The 19,272-nt window shown below is 39.5% G+C and overlaps 1 protein-coding gene across 1 annotated transcript in view; it reads right to left on the reverse strand.

Moving 5' to 3' along the window:
- The window catches only part of INPP4B (inositol polyphosphate-4-phosphatase type II B), a 736,226-nt gene that overhangs the window by 73,903 nt on the left and 643,051 nt on the right, over positions 1 to 19,272 (reverse strand). The window contains exons 21-22 of the mRNA XM_018061563.1: positions 15,314 to 15,454; positions 13,510 to 13,607 (exon numbers count right to left, since the gene is read on the reverse strand). Coding sequence (XP_017917052.1) covers positions 13,510 to 13,607; positions 15,314 to 15,454 — 239 coding nt within the window. The remainder of the gene's footprint in view (positions 1 to 13,509; positions 13,608 to 15,313; positions 15,455 to 19,272) is intronic.

Below are 19,272 nucleotides of genomic sequence, written 5' to 3' on the forward strand. Positions count from 1 at the left end.
GTCGGACACGACTGACCACACATGCTTGCAAGCACACGCTTAGATTAGGGTTGGCAAACTATGGCTTACAGGCTAAACCCAGCTAATTCTGTGTTTTTATAAATACAGTTTCATTAGAATTCAGCCAAGTTCATTAATTTACATCTTGTTAATGGCTTATTTTGCATTTCAATGGCAGAGTCCAGGAGTTATGACAGATCACACGGCCTGAAAAGTCTGAATTATTTATCTGCAATCCTTTACATAAAATGAATGCTTGCTGTGCTACAGATCTTAAAATTGTCAGTGTGATCAAGTAAAGTCCCCAATCATTTGACTATACAATTCTTTCATCGCCCAACAATTATTGGTAGAAAGTACATTCTTTGGAATAATTTAGATTATTTCCAAGATCCAATTGTTCCCTGATTCTTCAAAACATTTATTGTTGTTCACTTGCCAAATTGTGTCTGACTCTTTGCGACCCCACAGACTGCAGCACACCAGGCCTTCTTATCCCTTACCATCTTCAAAACATCCAACTAAACAAATGACCCAATCTATCCCCTCACTCATTCATAATTCAACAAATATTTATAGAGTATAAGCTATGTTCTGGACAATAATTTTGGTTATTGGGAAAAAAAAGTCAACAAATAGACAAGGAGCCTTGTCCTCATGAAGCTTATGTTTTAATGAGGAGCTATAGCCAAGCAAGGTACTTGACATATTGTATACTAGATAATGATGGATGTTAGAACATAGATTAAAAAATAAAGCCAGAAGGGGACCAGGGCATTAGAGATCGCAATTGTCAAGAGGGTGGTCAAGAGAGGCCTTACTAAGAAAGTGACGTTTGGAGAAAGACTTAAAGGAGGTGAGTGTTTTACATGGTGGGAAACATATAAGGCAGAGGAAACAGCCAAGGGAAAAATTCCTAAGAAACGGCTAGAGGTCTGTGTGTGGCAGAGTGAAGCAAGTGATGGAAAGAGGGAAAGACAAAGAGAGGGAAGGAGGGAGAGAAAGAGATAGGAGAGTGGAATCACAAGATCAGAGGTTTTGCCAGATTATGGGGACCTTTGTAAGAATTTAGAGACATTGTAAGAATTTGGATTGTCACTTTGCAATAAAAAACAAGGGGCTATTGGATGGCTTTAAAGAGAAACATGCTCAGATTTTTATCTTTAAAAGGTCACTTTGGCTGCTGTGATTAAAAAAAAAAAAAAAAAAAAAACTACTGAATGAGGTGGAGAGAGGAAACAGAGAGACCCGGAGAAGGGTTTTGCCATTATCTGGAAGCAAGATGAACAAGGATTTGCACACAGTTATAGCAAAACAGGTGAAGAGAGCTGGTCATACATTTTGAAAATAGAGCCAATGACATTTTCTGATGGGCTGAAAATGTGGTGTGAAAAAAAGAGGAGTCAAGGGTGACTCTCATTATTTTCCAAAACAACAAAAAGTTGGAAACGATTAAAAACTGAAATGGGGAAGACAGTGGGAGGAATAAACTTTTAAGGACACATAAGGAACAGAGCTTGAGGTGTTGAGCAGGATGAATGAGTTCAGGGAAGAGAGATGGGCTGGGGATGCAGGTATGTGTGTCTATTAGTTGCTTAGTCATGTCCAAGGACTGTAGCCCGCCAGGCTCCCCTGTCCATGGGATACTCCAGGCAAGAACACTGGAGTGGGTTGCCATTCCCTTCTCCAGGGGATCTTCCCAACCCAAGGACTGAACTCAGGTCTCCTTCACTGCAGATGGACAGTATGGAGGTGGATAAGACAGGAGGGTATTTAAAGCAATGAGGCTGTTCAACAAGGGAAGAGAGTGGCCATCTGTGGACTGAATGCTGGTACCCTCAGCGTTCAGAGGTCAGAAAGGCAATGTGGAATCAATAATGGAGGTTGAAACACGGCAGCCAGTGGACAAGAGTAATCACAGAAAAGTCGGGGGGTGGCCTGGAAGACCAGTGATGAAAGAGGGAAAAAATAATCATGTCAAACCTATTACTAGATCATAGGATGAGGACAGAGCAGAGCGCTGGCTTTAAGACAGAAATACTGACAAAACCAGTTCCAGTGAAGTGATGTAGACCAAAGGCTGACTAGAGTTGGTTTAGCAGAAACATGAGAGGAGAAAAATTGAAGACAGTAATCTCTGAATTGCATTTTCGCCTGCTTGGGGAAACATTTTCAACATTCAGGAAGCCCTTCATTATAACACAATTTTCCCATGTACTGCCAAACCCTTTTCCTCATCTTTTTATATGTCTATGCAATGCCAAACATATGGATAATATGTGAAAAATTCCTCAGCCATCTGAATGTTTCCAAATAGACATGAGTTCGAAATAAAAAGCAAAATATTTGGATGACTAACTAGATCTTTCATTTGTATATCTGGATGTCTATATAGTATCAAGGTGGAGATGTCTGGAAAACAGAAATTATTACTAAATAAATTACATAATAGTAATTTATAGTTCCTATTGGAAGGATGATCATGTGTTAAGAAAATTATTGAATCTTCTGCTATTTCATATCCTTAAGTTTATTAGAAATGCAAAAATAGCCTATAGTATTCATATTATTCTTTGTGCTTAGGAGACTGAGACACATTAATTCAACTTGACACAATAAATCAAGATCATTTCACACTGAACAGAATCATGATTACAGCTGAGTTGTTTTATATACACATTTCACTTAGGTCAATAAATGTTTGTTAAACAACAAATAAATAAAAGATACTACAGTTTTACTATTCTGAAAATGTTTACTTCCTTTTACATTCATGTCAAGAGTATTAACGAAATGCAAAACACAAATTTACACTTTGATAGCTAAACGTGTAACATCTTACAAATCTAAGCTGGTGGGTCTCAAATCTTGGGCTTCCTGGTGTCTCAGATGGGAAAGAATCTGCCTGCAGTGTAGGAGACCTGGGTTCGATCCCTGGATTGAGAAGATCCCCTGGAGGAGGGCCTGACAACCCACTCCAGTATTCTTGCCTGGAGAATCCCATGGACAGAGGAGCCTGGTGGGCTACAGTCCATGGGGTTGCAAAGAGCTGCACACGACTGAGTGACTAACACACACACACACACTCAAATCTTATTGTTCAGTACAGAGGGGGCTTGTTAAAACACAAAATGCTGACCCCACAACCCCATACGGATTTGTTTGAAATGATTCTTTCATGGATGAATTGAGGAGAGGTGCTGAGAGGCAAAGGGTAGATTGTGCTGGTCCACACTGATTAGCTCTCACTATCTGAACCCTTTCCCATTCTGCTGTTAACAGCAGGTAGCCTCATTTCCCAAGCTACTTCCTGCCCTTTGGTTAATAATTAAGCTAGGGCAATGAGGATTGAGAGGGAGATTAAGTAGGAGAAAGAAGCCAGAAACTAGTATGTTTCTCTCTCCGTCTGTTTCTCTTGCTGTCTCTGGAACTGGCTGTGGCTTCCCCATGACTCCAGCTTGCACAGGGCAACTTCTCTGTCCATGGTCCCACCTTCTACGGGACAGTCCCCACCAAGAACCCAGATGGAGGATGGGAAAGGCAGTTTTTCTGCTCTGGGGCCAGCTGACCTAGGGCTCTTCAGGACCTGGGTTAGCTGCTGCTGCTGCTGCTGCTAAGTAGCTTCAGTCGTGTCCGACTCTGTGCGACCCCATAGACAGCAGCCCATGAGGCTCCCCCGTCCCTGGGAGTCTTCAGGCAAGAACACTGGAGTGGCTTGCCATTTCCTTCTCCAGTGCATGAAAGTGAAAAGTGAAAGTGAAGTCGCTCAGTCATGTCTGACTCTTAGCAACCCCATGGACTGTGGACAACCGGGCTCCTCCATCCATGGGATTTTCCAGGCAAGAGCACTGGAGTGGGGTGCCATTGCTAGATTCCTGCTATTGCTAAATGCTGGATGGCGACATCACCCTGGTTAATTTCCCCTCAGTTTCTTCATGTTTATCTCCAATCTTGCACAGTAAATTCCTAAAATGCTTAGTTGCATGACTGGGCTCTGACTATTATGGCTACTAAGAATTTTGCATTATTTTTCAAGTTACCACAGGACAATCTGGGCTAGCATATCCTATCAAATTCAGACACCTGTCTAACCATCTGCAGGTTAGTCATACCCTGCTCTCAGCCTCAAAGTTTATAGACAATGCGAAGGAAGGAAAGATGAAACAGATACTCAGCAAAGGGAGAAAGGTGATGGGGTAAGGGTCTAACAGTGCTTTTTGTCACCCACAGCTGAAACTTGGTTGACAGAACTAAACAGCAGCCTCTGATGTCACTGTTCTGGGAATGCTAAGGGTCTATCCTTGTGTTCAGAAAGGGTCTCTCTATGTAAATGTGAACCTTTCAGAGGAAGTTAGTGTTACCAGGTGTGGGGAGAAAGGTAATAATTTAGAAACTTACTCTGAAAGCTGCAAAATAGTTAACCTGTATCAGAAAGTTCTTTCACTCAGTAGAAACAATCAAGACTGTTGACTTTTAGTTAGGGGTGTGTGTGGGTGTGTATGTGTGTGTGTGTGTGTGTGTGTGTGTGTGTGTACACAATCGTTGCATGTATTTGTTAATGCCTTCTGAGATATTTGCTTTATTTCATTTCCTTACTTTATAAATTCAAGTCACTTGCAAAGGCTGCAAAGGACTGGAGTACTGTGCTCAGTTGCGTCTGACTTTTTGTGACCCTGTGGACTACACCCTGCCAGGCTCCTCTGTTCATGAGGTTTTTCAGGCAAGAAAATGAGTGGGTTGCCATTTCTTTCTCCAGGGGATCTTTCCAACCCAGGGATCGAACCTGCGTCTCCCATGCCTCCTGCATTGTAGGCAGATTCTTTGCCAAGGAGCCATTGGGAAGCCCAAGGACTGGAGGCCAGGCTCAGTGTAGGTGGTAAGGGCAGAGAGCTCTGAAGAGCAGGGACAAGAAACACCCACCATAGCTTATTCTATGAAGTGAAGGCCACATGTTTCAACTCATAGTGACAGCAAGCCATGTTGTGTGCATCAATATATGTGGGTTCCAACTGTAAGCAGTAAGCGGATGAATATTCAGAGGCAGCTTTCTTTGTTTACGGAGCATTGCCTGTCGACCCAGCACACAGAGCTGATGCTGTCAGTATTGATTTCATCACACACTTTCTGGTCTGCAACAGAGCTCATAAAATAACCACTAACTGAAGAAAATATCCATTTAAGCAGCCTTAATTTTCACTGATAAACAGAGCAAATGTGGTACAACTCTTCTCTCTGATACATGTCCAGTATTCCAAGAACTGATTTATAAGTGGCTCCTTGACTTTATCCATTTGTAACACAAGATACCTGTTGTTAGCATGTGACAGGGACTGCTCACCACACTCCCTGGCTTCCAACAGTGTGGAGAATCCAACAGGGTGACAGGCTACAGATGTCTGCCAAGACCTAGGGCTGATTCCTTTCAGGGCACAATATGTGCTATAAACATTGTAGTTAGTTCTTTGTCAGCAATAATCTGAAGTGTATCCGTTTGCAAACTCATTTCACACAAAGTACAATTACGAATGATATCTTAGTGGTTCCAGTCTTTTCCTTTCTTCTAGAAACAAAATCCAATGTTATCATTCAGGAAACTATTACCACATATTTGTTCTAGAAAAATTATCTTGATTTACCAGAGAGATATGTTAAGTTTGAAAACTGGTTAAATTTTCAATGACGATATTTTCTTTTTTTAAAGATATTTTTCTTGATGTAGACCATTTTTAAAGTCTATATTGAATTTGTTACAATACTGTTTCTTTTTTATGTTTTGATTTTTTGACCCAGAGGCATGTAGGGTCTTAAATCCCCAACTAGGGATCAAACCTGCACTCTCTGCGTTGGAGGCTAAGTCTTAACCACTAGACAGCCACAGAAGTCCCTCAATGGCAATACTTTAAAAAGACAAAGTATGAGATGTTAAGGGGTGAGTTGATTCATTCTCTGATCTAACAAAAGCCACTTTTAGATATTCAACACTGTATTCACAGTCAAGTTTTTCTTTTTCATTTGTTTCTGGGAAATCCTCTCATTTGAAGGTTTTTCTTATCCCAATGGGGTCCTATTACTTTTTTTCTTTTAATAGTTCACATTATTTTGAGTTTTAATATCTATAATAATTTTCTTTCTAATTTTATCCTTAACTGAACAGCTTTGCGCCTTTATTTTTAAGTGAGAGGTAAGATAAATTGAAAAACTAAAAACCAAAAAATGTTAACTGAAAATATAAATTCAAAGGAACAAAAATCAGTAAATTGCACCTTGTTAACCAAATCTTAGCTCAGCAAAAGTGAGCGTTGGAATGTGTGGCATTCCTGTACAGCTTTTATAAATTATAGTTAAATAATTAACTATAAATTATTTTTAAGAGCTTGGTAAGATAACAAGGAAAACCAGGATCGATCTGATTTTGAAAGTTAGTATGGTGGATGTGTGGAGAAGAAAATGGCAACCCACTCCAGTATTCTTGCCTAGAGAATGCCGTATACAGAGGAGCCTGGTGGGCTGCTGTCCATGGGGTCACACAGGGTCGGACACGACTGAAGCGACTTAGCATGCATGTATGCACTGGAGAAGGAAATGGCAACCCTCTCCAGTGTTCTTGCCTGGAGAATCCCAGGGATGGTGGAGCCTGGTGGGCTGCCGTCTATGGGGTGGCACAGAGTCGGACACGACTGAAGTGACTTAGCAGTCGCAGTAGCAGCAGCATGGTGGATGTGAACAAAATCTTTTCTCGAGGTTTTTTCCTCCAAAGTCATCAAAGGACCATGGCAGACCTGATGACATTGGTGGACCAGCAGGGGTGTAAAGACCAAGCCAGAACTGCTCTTTGGACTCCTTTCAAACCATTTACACTCAGAACATCAAACTTACAGAATTATCTGTGACCTTTGGCTAGAATTCTTCAGGTGTTAAAGGGCTTCAGCCAGGCAGGGCAGCTTTCTTTTTCGAAAAACCAGAATACTACTCTTTCCCTTTCACTGAGGGTTCTGACTTTGCATGCTATGGGAAGCCTGTCCTCTGCTCTCTCTCAGGGCCCTTTGCAGGCCTTCTGGTCAGTTCCAGAGGCCTTACCATGTACTCCTCCATAGAACCTCCAGATAGGGTGGTCAAGGGCATGTGTTTACCTGCTTACCCTCGGCAATTCTATCTGTCCTTTATATTTTGTTTTTCTTAGGAAACTAAATAAAAGAGAAAAAAAGAAAGAGAAACCTTCTCACTCGACTCTTGCTTTTAGCCTACTTTTTCATTTCTCTTCTTTGCATTCACTTTAAGTTTCCTGAGGGTGGCTTTTTCTCTGTTTCTTTACTTGTACATCATGCGTTCTCTGCCTGAATGTTTGTGATGTGGTTTCAACCCATGCTTTTATTAAAAACTACTCCATCAGATATCATCAAATACTCTTAACCACCAAATCCAACAGCTACTCTTTAATTCTCATTCTTCTTCCTTCAACAACACATTCTTATTCTAATTTTGAAGTTCTTTATTCATTCATTTATTTGGCTGCATAGGGGCTTAGTTTCAGCATGTGTGATCTTTTGCTGTAGCACAGCGGCTTCTCTCTAGCCGTGATGCATGGGCTCAGTAGTGGTCGCTACTGAGGGATCTTAGTTCCTCGACCAGGGATGGAACCTGTGTCCCTTGTATTGCAAGGCAGATTTCTTAACCACTGGGCCACCAGAGAAGTCCCCACAATTGTTATTCTTATTCACATTCTCCTAGTTGATATTCTTTTCATTTAGCTACAGTGATGCTCGATGACCCTCAATCTAAACATTTCTCCATTTTGTTGTGGGTTCCTTAGTCCTTCTTTCCCTATATTGCAGGTAATCTCCTCCTATCATGTATGTTTTCTCATTTCCTACATGGAATATGTAGAAAATTATTTAAACAATTCCTCTAAAATTAACTATCCATAAAATATTAGTACTATAGTCCATGGGGTCACCAAGAGTTGGACACGACTTAATGACTGGACAATAACAATCCTATTCTCTTATTTCTGAAGATGGAAAGAATCCATAGGCACTTTTCTTTTTCCCCATGCAGAAGTAAAATCTGTGGCAATTCATGACCACATGATGAATGTCAGAAATGACCAAAGAGAAACTAACACTTTTTGGACAACAAAAGCAAAAGTAAATTATTCACAGGAAGGATCAATACTAAAAAACAGCAACTAGTATTCTGGGAAGAGGGCTTCCCTGGCGGCTCAGACAGTTAAGAATCCGCCTGCAATGCGGGACACCTGGGTTCGATCCCTGGGTTGGGAAGATCCCCTGGAGTGGGGCATGGCAACCCACTCCAGTATTCTTGTCTAGAGAATGCTATGGACAGAGGACCCTGGTGGGCTACAGTCCATGGGGTCACAAAGAGTCAGACATGACTGAGCAAAGAGATTTAGAGTTAAGGTACATGATTCCTTGATCATGCCGAGTCTTGAAAGGGTAAGCTACTAGAGGCAGAGTCTTTTATCTTTCACCATCCATAGCAATAGGCACAGAGTCTTACACATGATATGGTCTCGAACAATGTCTGCTAAATTGAATGGGAGGCTTACAGCAACCACAGCCAAAAAAATACAGGATGAAATATAACAACAATATTTTACTTACCCTCATCACCAACCTAAGATTTGTTCTAAAAAATATTTTGTGCAATCGTTATACTACAGTTGATGAAATACTTTTTGTAAGACAGGGATATCAAATACTGTGGAGGTAGTTGACATCAGCTCTCTAAAGGCCCTGCCTGATCCCCCTTCTAAGCTCATAAGCTAGAACAGCCTATCCTTAAAGCACTCACACAGGGACCAATAAATGGCAGCGCTCCAATAGAACTGCATGAAAACATCCTTCTCCTTTGCTTAGGCAAGAAGACAGGAGAAGGGTGTTATTATCAAAGAGAGAATGGGAGATTGGAGATTACAAATTGACACTTGGTCAGTCCTCATTTAAAGGGAAAAGAAAGCATTTCATCTGCTCCTTCCATGAAACTCACTCAGGGGCCTCGAATCACGTGAGATGAGATGGTTACTCGAAATCATTGAGCAGTCTGTGCCAGCGATTTACAGCAGTACTTTATTTTATTTTGCTAACCCACCACTTAAGTGTCTTAATGCTTTCAGTAGGGTATGAAAGGGGCCTTGAAAGGTTTCTGAGCTCATCAAACCCACCTGGAAGATCAGAGCCAGGGAGAGAGAAACACGCATACCTGCCCCAGGGGAGTTTCCCTAGTTGATCAAAGGGGCCAGTGACTATCATAGGCAGGGCCTAAGGGAAAGTAGCTCCTGATGATTTACTGTGCCTTAGAGTCAAGGCAGCAAGAACAACTGTCTGAAAGATGCATCGCTAAGCCAGGAAAATGGGAAGGGAGAAATCCACAGCACAAGGTACCCAGACACAGCACAGACCTCTCAGCCATCAACAGCTCTGCCTGATACCAACCTCGGATAAATATATATATTTGTATATATATTAATATATTTATATACACACACATTCATACATATAGATGTATACACATATGCATATGTACACAAATGTATATACACATATACACATGTATGTATTCCATTAGTGGAATACTCGGTAGGTGAGAATGGCCTCTCTCTCTCGGCAGATTCATGGGATCTAGAGCTGGAAAGTGCCTGTTACAGAGGAGGAGGAAGTCAAGAATGGGTGATTCCTTTCCTGTAAATTTTGCAGAAACGTCTATTGGAGCAAGAAATGTACATATATGTGTAAAAACATACATATATATCTAACTGTACATCCATACATACACATATATGTACAGCTCTAGATCCCATGAATCTGCTGAGAGACAGAAAGACAGAGACAGAGAGAGAGAGAGAGGCTATTCCAAGCCTTTCACTAATGGTCCTTCTGCAGATACAAAGAAGATGGAGTTGGAGGATAGTAATTCTTGAATTTGATGATTTCTTCCAAATGAACTTGAGACTTTCAAATAGATTAGTCTATAAATCACCAGACTATGCTGAACACACTGAAAGGAAATGGAGTTCTGTTGTCTGGCAACTTTAACTTTACTCCTCTCCCCACTAAAAACTCCTAAGGGGTGTGTGTCCTATCAGTACGGCTGATAGAACTATTAGGACAAAAGGATTCTACATGTGTAGACTGCTGAATTGAGACTATCAACTGAACCTACTACATATTTAACAGACTTGGAGAATATCTGGGGAAGAATCAATGTTTTAGACCACAAAACTTAAGTAAAAGAAAAGTAAAAGGATGGTAACTGCTTGATGGAAAGTGAAAATTTGGCTAAAATGACTTATTCATTAACTCCTGATATTGCAAAACTAGGGGACATCCCTAAATTTTAAAAAAAAAAAGTCTTTTGGGATGAAAAGGAAAGTTTTTATTTCAGTTTCAGTTTCAGTTCAGTCGCTCAGTCGTGTCCAACTCTTTGCGACCCCATGAATCGCAGCACGCCAGGCCTCCCTGTCCATCACCAACTCCCGGAGTTCACTCAGACTCATGTCCATCGAGTCCGTGATGCCATCCAGCCATCTCATCCTCGGTCGTCCCTTTCTCCTCCTGCCCTCAATCCCTCCCAGCATCAGAGTCTTTTCCAATGAGTCAACTCTTCACATGAGGTGGCCAAACTACTGGAGTTTCAGCTTTAGCATGTCCTTCCAAAGAACACCCAGGACTGATCTCCTTTAGAATGGACTGGTTGGATCTCCTTGCAGTCCAAGGGTCTCTCAAGAGTCTTCTCCAACACCACAATTCAAAAGCATCAATTCTTCGGCACTCAGCCTTCTTCACAGTCCAACTCTCACATCCATACATGACCACTGGGAAAACCATAGCCTTGACCAGACAGACCTTAGTCGGCAAAGTAATGTCTCTGCTTTTGAATATGCTATCTAGGTTGGTCATAACTTTTCTTCCAGGGAGTAAGCGTCTTTTAATTTCATGGCTGCAGTCACCATCTATAGTGATTTTGGAGCCCCCAAAAATAAAGTCTGACACTGTTTCCACAGTTTCCCCATCTATTTCCCATGAAGTGATGGGACCAGATGCCATGATCTTCATTTTCTGAACTAACAGAATTTGACTAGTTCATAAATAATAAAAAAAACCATGGTAAGTAAATTGATGGATAGGATATCCAAAATGGATGAATAAGTGAAAGTAATATGGTTAGAGGTTAACTTATCCTTTTTACACTACTACAAATTATCCCTTGATTTCACTATGAAAGAAAAATAGTAGATTATATGGATTAGGTATATGATCCCACAAAGAAATTTTTTCCTCCTTAACAAATAGCCTAACCTTTATTCCCACTCTTAATAAAGCTTTTTGGTTCTTCCTTGAATGGAGTGCAATCCAGTGATGCTTTGGGTTACAATATTTCTGCATGAGGAATAATCCTATATATGTCAGTATAATTTCATAGATATGGTTCAGACTTTTGTTACGAAAAATAACCACAGTCATGTCACACCTTCATTCTGCACCAAATCTATGTAGCGCTGTCTCAAAAATATGCTGACGTAACAGGAAACAAAATATCAGAAAAATTCAGTATGTTAAGACAATTTATTTCAACTAATGAAATAAAACTGATTTGATGCAAAAGTCCAGCCTGTTTTCAAGCATGAAATATATTTATATGTTTCTAAAACTGTTCTTTTAATTAGCAATACATTATATGAGATCTCATGTTCTTCAAATTTTTAAAGCTTACACTCCCATGAAGAGTTTAAATGACTTGAATGTAGGGATTACTTTGTATTTCCTATCTGAGAAATACTTCAACAATTATTTATACATATTTCTTTTTTGGAGTGCATAGCTGTTTATGTATATGGTATTAAAATCTTCAAAGACTTCATCACCAACCTACTTTTTAATATAATGTGTGTTTTGAGTAGAGATGGTATAGCATTGGTTCTCAAACATTAGTATGGGTCAGAAATCATCTGGAAGCCTTATTAAAACAGACTGCAGGGCAAGCGCAATAGATCTGCAGAGGGGCCTGAGTATTTGCATCGATAACAAATTCCCAGGTGATACTGATGCTGCAGGTACAGGGATCTCACTTTGAAAAGACCCCTATAAATAGAAATCAAGTTGTCTATAAAAATTCTAGGAATGACTTCCAAATTACAAGTAACTGTGAGAGAATTATCCAGCAACATCCAAGTTATAATAAACTTTTCCCAGTAATTACTAAAGCAAGATAGTTTGATTTATATTATTAACCCTCCGAGTAATTTACAAATCTGAAATTCATAAGTATGCTGACTGCCAAAGAATCCCTCTGTACTTGATTTCATTTTGGCATTGAAAATATCTTATGTGAAATAAAACATAAAACCAGCAGTAAAATTTTCTAATGATGCATACATGGATGTGCTTATGTCTCTGTGACATTCTGAAGTAAAATCACTGCGTTATAAAGAGACCTGAATACTCTGCTACCTAAGCTATTGCAAGCTAAGTATCAGAATACAGATCAGTGAACAAATTGCCAGCAGATAGATGACAGGCAGACTTCAATTACAGCTTTTGGTGACGATATTTCCCACTTTATTAAAACCTAGTTTCTTATTGTGACTATCTAAGTATCTCAACTTATTTACGTATAGTACTTATGGAAGAGCTCCAAATACATTCTTGAATCTGTGATTTTGGATTGCTCAAAAAGATGGCAGTACTGAACAATGGCCCCAAACAAAACAGAAAACAAAATGTAAAACATATTTCTATAGACTTATACCCCAACATGGTCACATAAATGTTGCAATAAGCGTGTTCAATAATTTGTGCCTTAATTTATATCACTTCTAATTACTTGTAAAATTTATGTTCTGATTTATATATATAGGAATATATATAAACATTCACACACATAGATCCTGATGCTGGGAAAGATAGAAGGCAGGAGGAGAAGGGGGCAACAGAGGATAAGATGGTTGGATGGCATCACCGACTCAATGGACATGAGTTTGAGCAAGCTCCAGGAGATGGTGAAGGGCAGGGAGGCCTGGTGTGCTGCAGTCCATGGAGTCGAAAAGAGTTGGACACAACTTGAGCAACTGAAGAACAATACAGTCACATATATATGCTAGAGATATATCTGATGTAGACTATATACATCAGAAACCTAAATCTGTATTAAAGTCTTTTATGTAGTTAAGAATCCTACAAAATTTCTGTTGGATTCAATTGAGATTTCTAATTATGAATTCCTTATTTTTAACTTCTGGCACTTTCCCAGGGCCCTGAAATTAATGTCCTAATATGAGCAGCAGGACACACTTGAATGCAATCAGAATAACGAGGCAGGTGTCTGCGAGGCCACCTTTGCAATCAGTCTCTTTGGCGCAAACAATTTCAAAATCACTCTCACATTCCCACCCCATGCTTTTTTCTTCCATTGACCTTTCCTCTCCCAAAGAATTATTAATCAAGAAATTATTATTGTTGTGGGTTTTTTTTTTTTGGTAACTTGCATACTTACAATCAGGAGGCATCTTTTCCATAAACACTGTGTAATACTCTTTAAGGAGTTCAAAATTTTCCTGATTAATACTTTCTTGCAAAGAGACATCTCCAAACCTAAATATAGAAAAAAGAGAATAATTATGGTTTATAAAACAGGACCCCAAAGTAACTTTTTTATCTTTCTTTTTTAAATAGATGGTAACAGTTTTGCAAGGGAGGAGTCTGTTTTTTGAAACAACATTGCATAATGGTGATCGCTAATATATTCCAATTTCCACTGGCCCTGATTCCATCAATCTTTTATGACATACCAAAGTATTCTTACAATCATCGTATGTGAACCTGAATGAAATAAATCTAAAACACTAACCCCATGCCTCTGCATAACTGACACTCTGTCCAAGTTAGTTTCTTCATTTCTGCAGAGCTGTATCTCTAAAGACACAGAAACTCTTCCCTCTCTTTTTATCCCTCCAATCTTCCTCTTCACTAATGATAGCCTGAGGAGAGGTCTAGAAGACCAGGACCAGACACTGAGCTGCATATAGCCTTAAACACACTGCTGTAGGCACATGTAGGGCCCTCCACTCTCCCAGGGATGAGCTCACTTCTGTGAACTATTTTTTTCGGTCCACACCATGAAGGACGCCAGCCTCTGTACTGGTGCTCTTCTGCTCTCTTCTCAAGAGGACTATAAATGTAGTGGTTTTTTAGTTTAGTTAAAAAACAACAGTAAAGGATTAAAACATTCTTAACAATCATGGCAAAGAACACACTAGCTAACTATGGGGGTAGGAGATATATGGAGAGGGCAATGGCACCCCACTCCAGTACTCTTGCCTGGAAAATCCAATGGACAGAGCCTGGTAGGCTGCAGTCCATGGGGTCGTGAAGAGTCGGACATGACTGAGTGACTGCCCTTTCACTTTTCACTTTATGCATTGCAGAAGGAAATGGCAACCTTCTCAAGTATTCTTGCCTGGAGAATCACAGGGATGAGAGAGCCTGGTGGGCTGCCATCTATGGGGTCTCACAGAGTTGGACACGACTGAAGCGACTTAGCAGCAGCAGTGGGAGATATATATAGAGAGACTAAATTATAGATAAGGAAGCATTTTAAATACTCTCCTAAAGTTTAGCTTTGGGGAGCTTTTTCAGCCAGGCTTTACAGCAAGACAGTAACTTGTATCTCTAAGAAGTTTTAGAGAATCTTTTAAAAATGTATTCTGTGAACCTTATCTCTTATCTGTTCTCGATAATCTCTACATGTGAACCATATGAGATGCTAAAGTTAATTCCTTTATCTGCTAAAAAATGGTTTGTTACAATTACTTATGAACTCACATAAAATCATCTGTCATTTAACTGAGTTAACTATTATGAAAGGATGTGTTGACATCCTCCAGTAACAATTATTTTATTATTAAATAAAACAAAGGAAAGGATAATATGTTTTAGGTCCAGAAAATTTTGACACAATTAGTAGAGTTTACAATGGTGAAATACATGTGAGCATAAAACAATTCTAAAATTTGAGACACACACATAGGTATTTGGAAACATGAAGAAAGCTAACCCATGTGAATATTTTGGTATTGACACCAATATTTTCCTTATTATTTTATAACATTTAAATTTGATATGAGCCAGGAATCCTTAAATATGAATAATTCTGTCTGCTATATCAAGTAACTTAGTGTGGATGAAAGGAAAATGTTACCCATGAATCCAGTGTCTATGTCCAGGAACATGTGGAATTACTCAGCATATTCATAACATTAAAAAAAAAAAAAAGAACCGATCTTATATCTGAACCTTACCTCTCAGCAAGAGTTTGCTGTTCATTGATCCCAACGTTAAAAAGTACTGGATGCACGTGAAGCAACTGTCCTTCTTTAATCTGCAGAGGCAGGGACTCAAACATTCTTGCTGGAACCTTCACCTCCACCACGTAGTGTTCACTGCAGGGAGGGGGACAGAGAGACGCAGCGCTGCTGTGTTTCACTCGGTTTTACTACTTTAGAGTCATTGAAAAGAAACAACAAAACAGCTGGAATAAAGCACTGATTCGGGTTTTTGGCTGCTATTTGCTTATTTTCTACTATTAATTCATTTGATAATCATTTCATTCACTTTACTATTAAATGACTTGGCATAAAGAAGTGTTCACATTTACTTCTCTTACTCTGAGTTGTTTTAGGAAAGGAAGAACATTTAGTGCCTGTTCATATACCATGTGCATAAGAGCATCAATATTTGTTTTCTTGATTTAATTATTTTAAAACCAAGTCTCAGTGATAAGAAAAGCAATAACAGATTTCCAATAAAGTGAAACTAATGAACAAAATCATTTATAACATTTTTAGCATAGCCTAACTGTTTGTGATAGACTGATGGAAATGCAATAGTTTTATTATTTAAGATGTAACCTTTGGTGATTCCTGATCATTTCTCCACATTATCATGGGAGCATTTTTTCATTGGAAATTTCCATTAAAAATTACCCCTAATGTTTAGTGTTGAAGATTTAAGTTAGGATTCACAAAATAAGGTCAAGAAGAATAGAGGCTTATATATTGTGAAATGTAGTATCTTTTGATCCAGTGTGAACTGAGCAAAGAAATGTCAAGTTTCACCTGGAACAAAGGAAAGTCTGTGTGTTTCCTGAACCATACAGAGCGCTAGTGTTGTAATACGTATATGGCATACGGCAGAACAGGAGAATTGGCGGGTCTCTGTGAAAATCTTTTCAGTTTCTCTAGTATAATAATACTGATGCTTACTCTGAATCCTCGACTGCCAGAGTTTTTCACCTCAGCTTTGAATGAGAGAACTGGGAAATACCATCCATTCAGCAAGCAAGGATGTTAGCACTACCCTCAGATGGATGGACATTTTATTTTTCTTTTTAAAATTGCTTTCAGTGTCCTTTACAATAGACTGGCTAATAGACAGCTGATATTTACTCATTTCAAAATTTTCTGGAATATGAGACGATTCAGTGGGTAAAGTCTGCTCTGCAAATTTATAGATTGCTCTGAAGGTGAAACATTATACACTTTATGATAGCTTTTTTAAAAATTGAAGCATACTTGATTTACAACGTTGTGTTAGTTTCAGATGTATAGCAAAGTGACACAGTTATACACACACACATCTTTTCAGATTCTTTTCCATTATAGGTTATTATAAGGTTTTGAATATAGTCCACTGTACTATTAAGTAGGTCCTTGTTTATCTATTTTAAACATAGTATTGTGCATCTGCTAATCCCATACTCCTAATTTATCCTCCCATTCTCCTTTGGTGTGGTAGCCATTCCCTTCTTCAGCGGATCTTCCCAACCCAGGGATCGAACCTGGGTCTCCTGCATTTCAGGCAGATTCTTCATCATCTGAGCCACCAGGGAAACCCCAAGAATACTGGAGTGGGAAGCCACTTGCCCTGGTGGCTCAGATGGTAGAGAATCTACCTGAAATGCAGGAGACACAGGTTCAATTCCTGTGTCAGGAAGATCACCTAGAGAAAGCGATGGCAACCCACTCCAGTATTCTTGCCTAGAGAACTCCATGGACAGAGGAGAGGAGCCTGATGGGCTACAGCCCACGGGGTCACAAAAAGTCGAACACGACTGAGCTACTAACACTTTTACTTTCCCCTTTGGTAACCATGTTTGCTTTCTACTTATGCTGTTTAAATGAGTACATTGTATTATTTTTCGATCCTGCATATAGTGATATCATATGACGCTTGTCTTTGCATGACTTGCTTCACTTAGTATGATAATCTCTAGGCCCATTTATGCTGCTGCCAATGGCATTATTTCATTCTCTTTTATGGCTGAGTCATATTCCATGTTGTACATATGTGTGTATATATGTATATACATACACTCCTCAGTCTTTATCCATTCATCTTTCATTGGGCATGTAAGTTGCTTTCATGTCTTGGCTTTTGTAAATAGTGCTGCTACAAACATCAGGGTGTATGAATCTTTTTGAATTACAGTTTTTGTTTTCCCTAGGGGTGGGATTGTTGGATCATATGTTAACTTTATTTTTAGTTTTTAAGAAACCTTCATACCATTTTCCAACTAACGTTCCCACCAACAGTGTAGGAGGGTTCCCATTTCGCCACAAACCTCTCCAGTGTTTACTATTTTTAGTTTTTGATGGTGGCCATTCTGACTGGTGTGAGGGGACACCTCTTGGTAGTTTTGATTTGCATTTCTCTAATAATTAGCAATTATGGGGAAGGACAGGGAAGCCTGGCACACTGTAGTCCATGGGGTTGCAAAGAGTTGGACAAAACTGAGTGACTGAACAACAAAATAATTAGCAATGTTGAACGTCTTTTCATGTGTCTGTTGGCCAAATGTATGTCTTCTTTGGAGAAATGCCTATTTAGGTCTATTGCACATTTTTTTTTTTTGATCAAGTTATTTTTGAGTGTGTTTTATATTGAGCTGTATAAGCTGTTTGTATATTTTGGAAATTAATCCCCTGTCAGTTGCATCATTTTCTCCCATCCCATTGGTAGTCTTTTGGTTTTGTTTATGGTTTCCTTTGCTGAGTAAAGGCTTTTGAGTTTAATTAGATCCCATTTGTTTACTTTTGCATTTATTTCCACTGCACTCAGAGACGGATCCAAACAAACATTGCTGCGATTTATGTCAGAGTGTTCTGCCTATGTTTTGTCACTCCATTAAAATATAATTGACATAAGCTCATTGTTTTAAGTATATAACTCAGAGTTTTCGCAGATTTATAGAGTTGTGCAATCACGACCATAATTCACTTTCAGAACATTTCCACTGCCTTAAAAAAATCTCCTTTGACTGTCTGCATTCAAACCCCAACCCCATAGTCAGCCCCAAGAAACAAGTGATGTATTTCTATGTCTCTACAGATCTTACTTTTCTACAGGTTTCATATAAAAAGAATCATGCAACATATAGTCCCTTGTGTCTGGCTTTTCTCATTTAGCATCATTTTTCAGTCACGTGTGTCACAGCATGAGTTAGTAGCATGCTGAATAGTGTTCTGTTGCTTAGGTATACCACATTTTGTCTGTGCATTCAAGTTGATGAACACTTGATTACTTCACGATTTTGGCTACTTGTGTTCTGAAAAATACTACTAGTTTTGTGTGGACATTTCCTCTTGGGAATATACTGATGAGTCACATAGCAATTTTAGGTTAACTTTTTCAGCAACTGCCAAATTGTTTCCAAAGTGGCATTACCACCAATAATGAATGAGGATTCCAGGTCCGTGAACATGGACTGTCTTTTCATTTATTGGATCGTATTAATTTCTCCAAGCATTATTTTGCGTGTTCTGTTTCCAATTCTTCGTCAAAGTTGCTCAGTCGTGTCCACCTCTTTGCAACTCCATGGATTATATAGTCAGTGCAATTCTCCAGGCTAGAATACTGGAGTGGGTAGCCTTTCCCTTCTCCAGGGGATCTTTCCAACCCAGAGATCGAACCCAGGTCTCCCGCATTGCAGCAGATTTTTTATCAGCTGAGCCACAAGGGAAGCCTAAGAATACCGGAGTGGGTAGCCTACCCCTCTTCCAGTGGATCTTCCCCACCCAGGAATCAAACCGGGGTCTCCTGCACTGCAGGAGGATTCTTTACCAACTTAGCTATCAGGTGTGGTGTGAGAGCTCAGTCGTGTCCAACTCCCCGAAACCCCATGGACCGCAACCCACCAGGCTCCCCTGTCCATGGGATTTTCCAGGCAAGAATACTGGAGTGGGTTGCCATTTCTTAGAGT

The sequence above is a fragment of the Capra hircus genome, chromosome 17 (genome assembly GCF_001704415.2).
Source record: "Capra hircus breed San Clemente chromosome 17, ASM170441v1, whole genome shotgun sequence".
Classification (NCBI taxonomy): Eukaryota; Metazoa; Chordata; class Mammalia; order Artiodactyla; family Bovidae; genus Capra; species Capra hircus.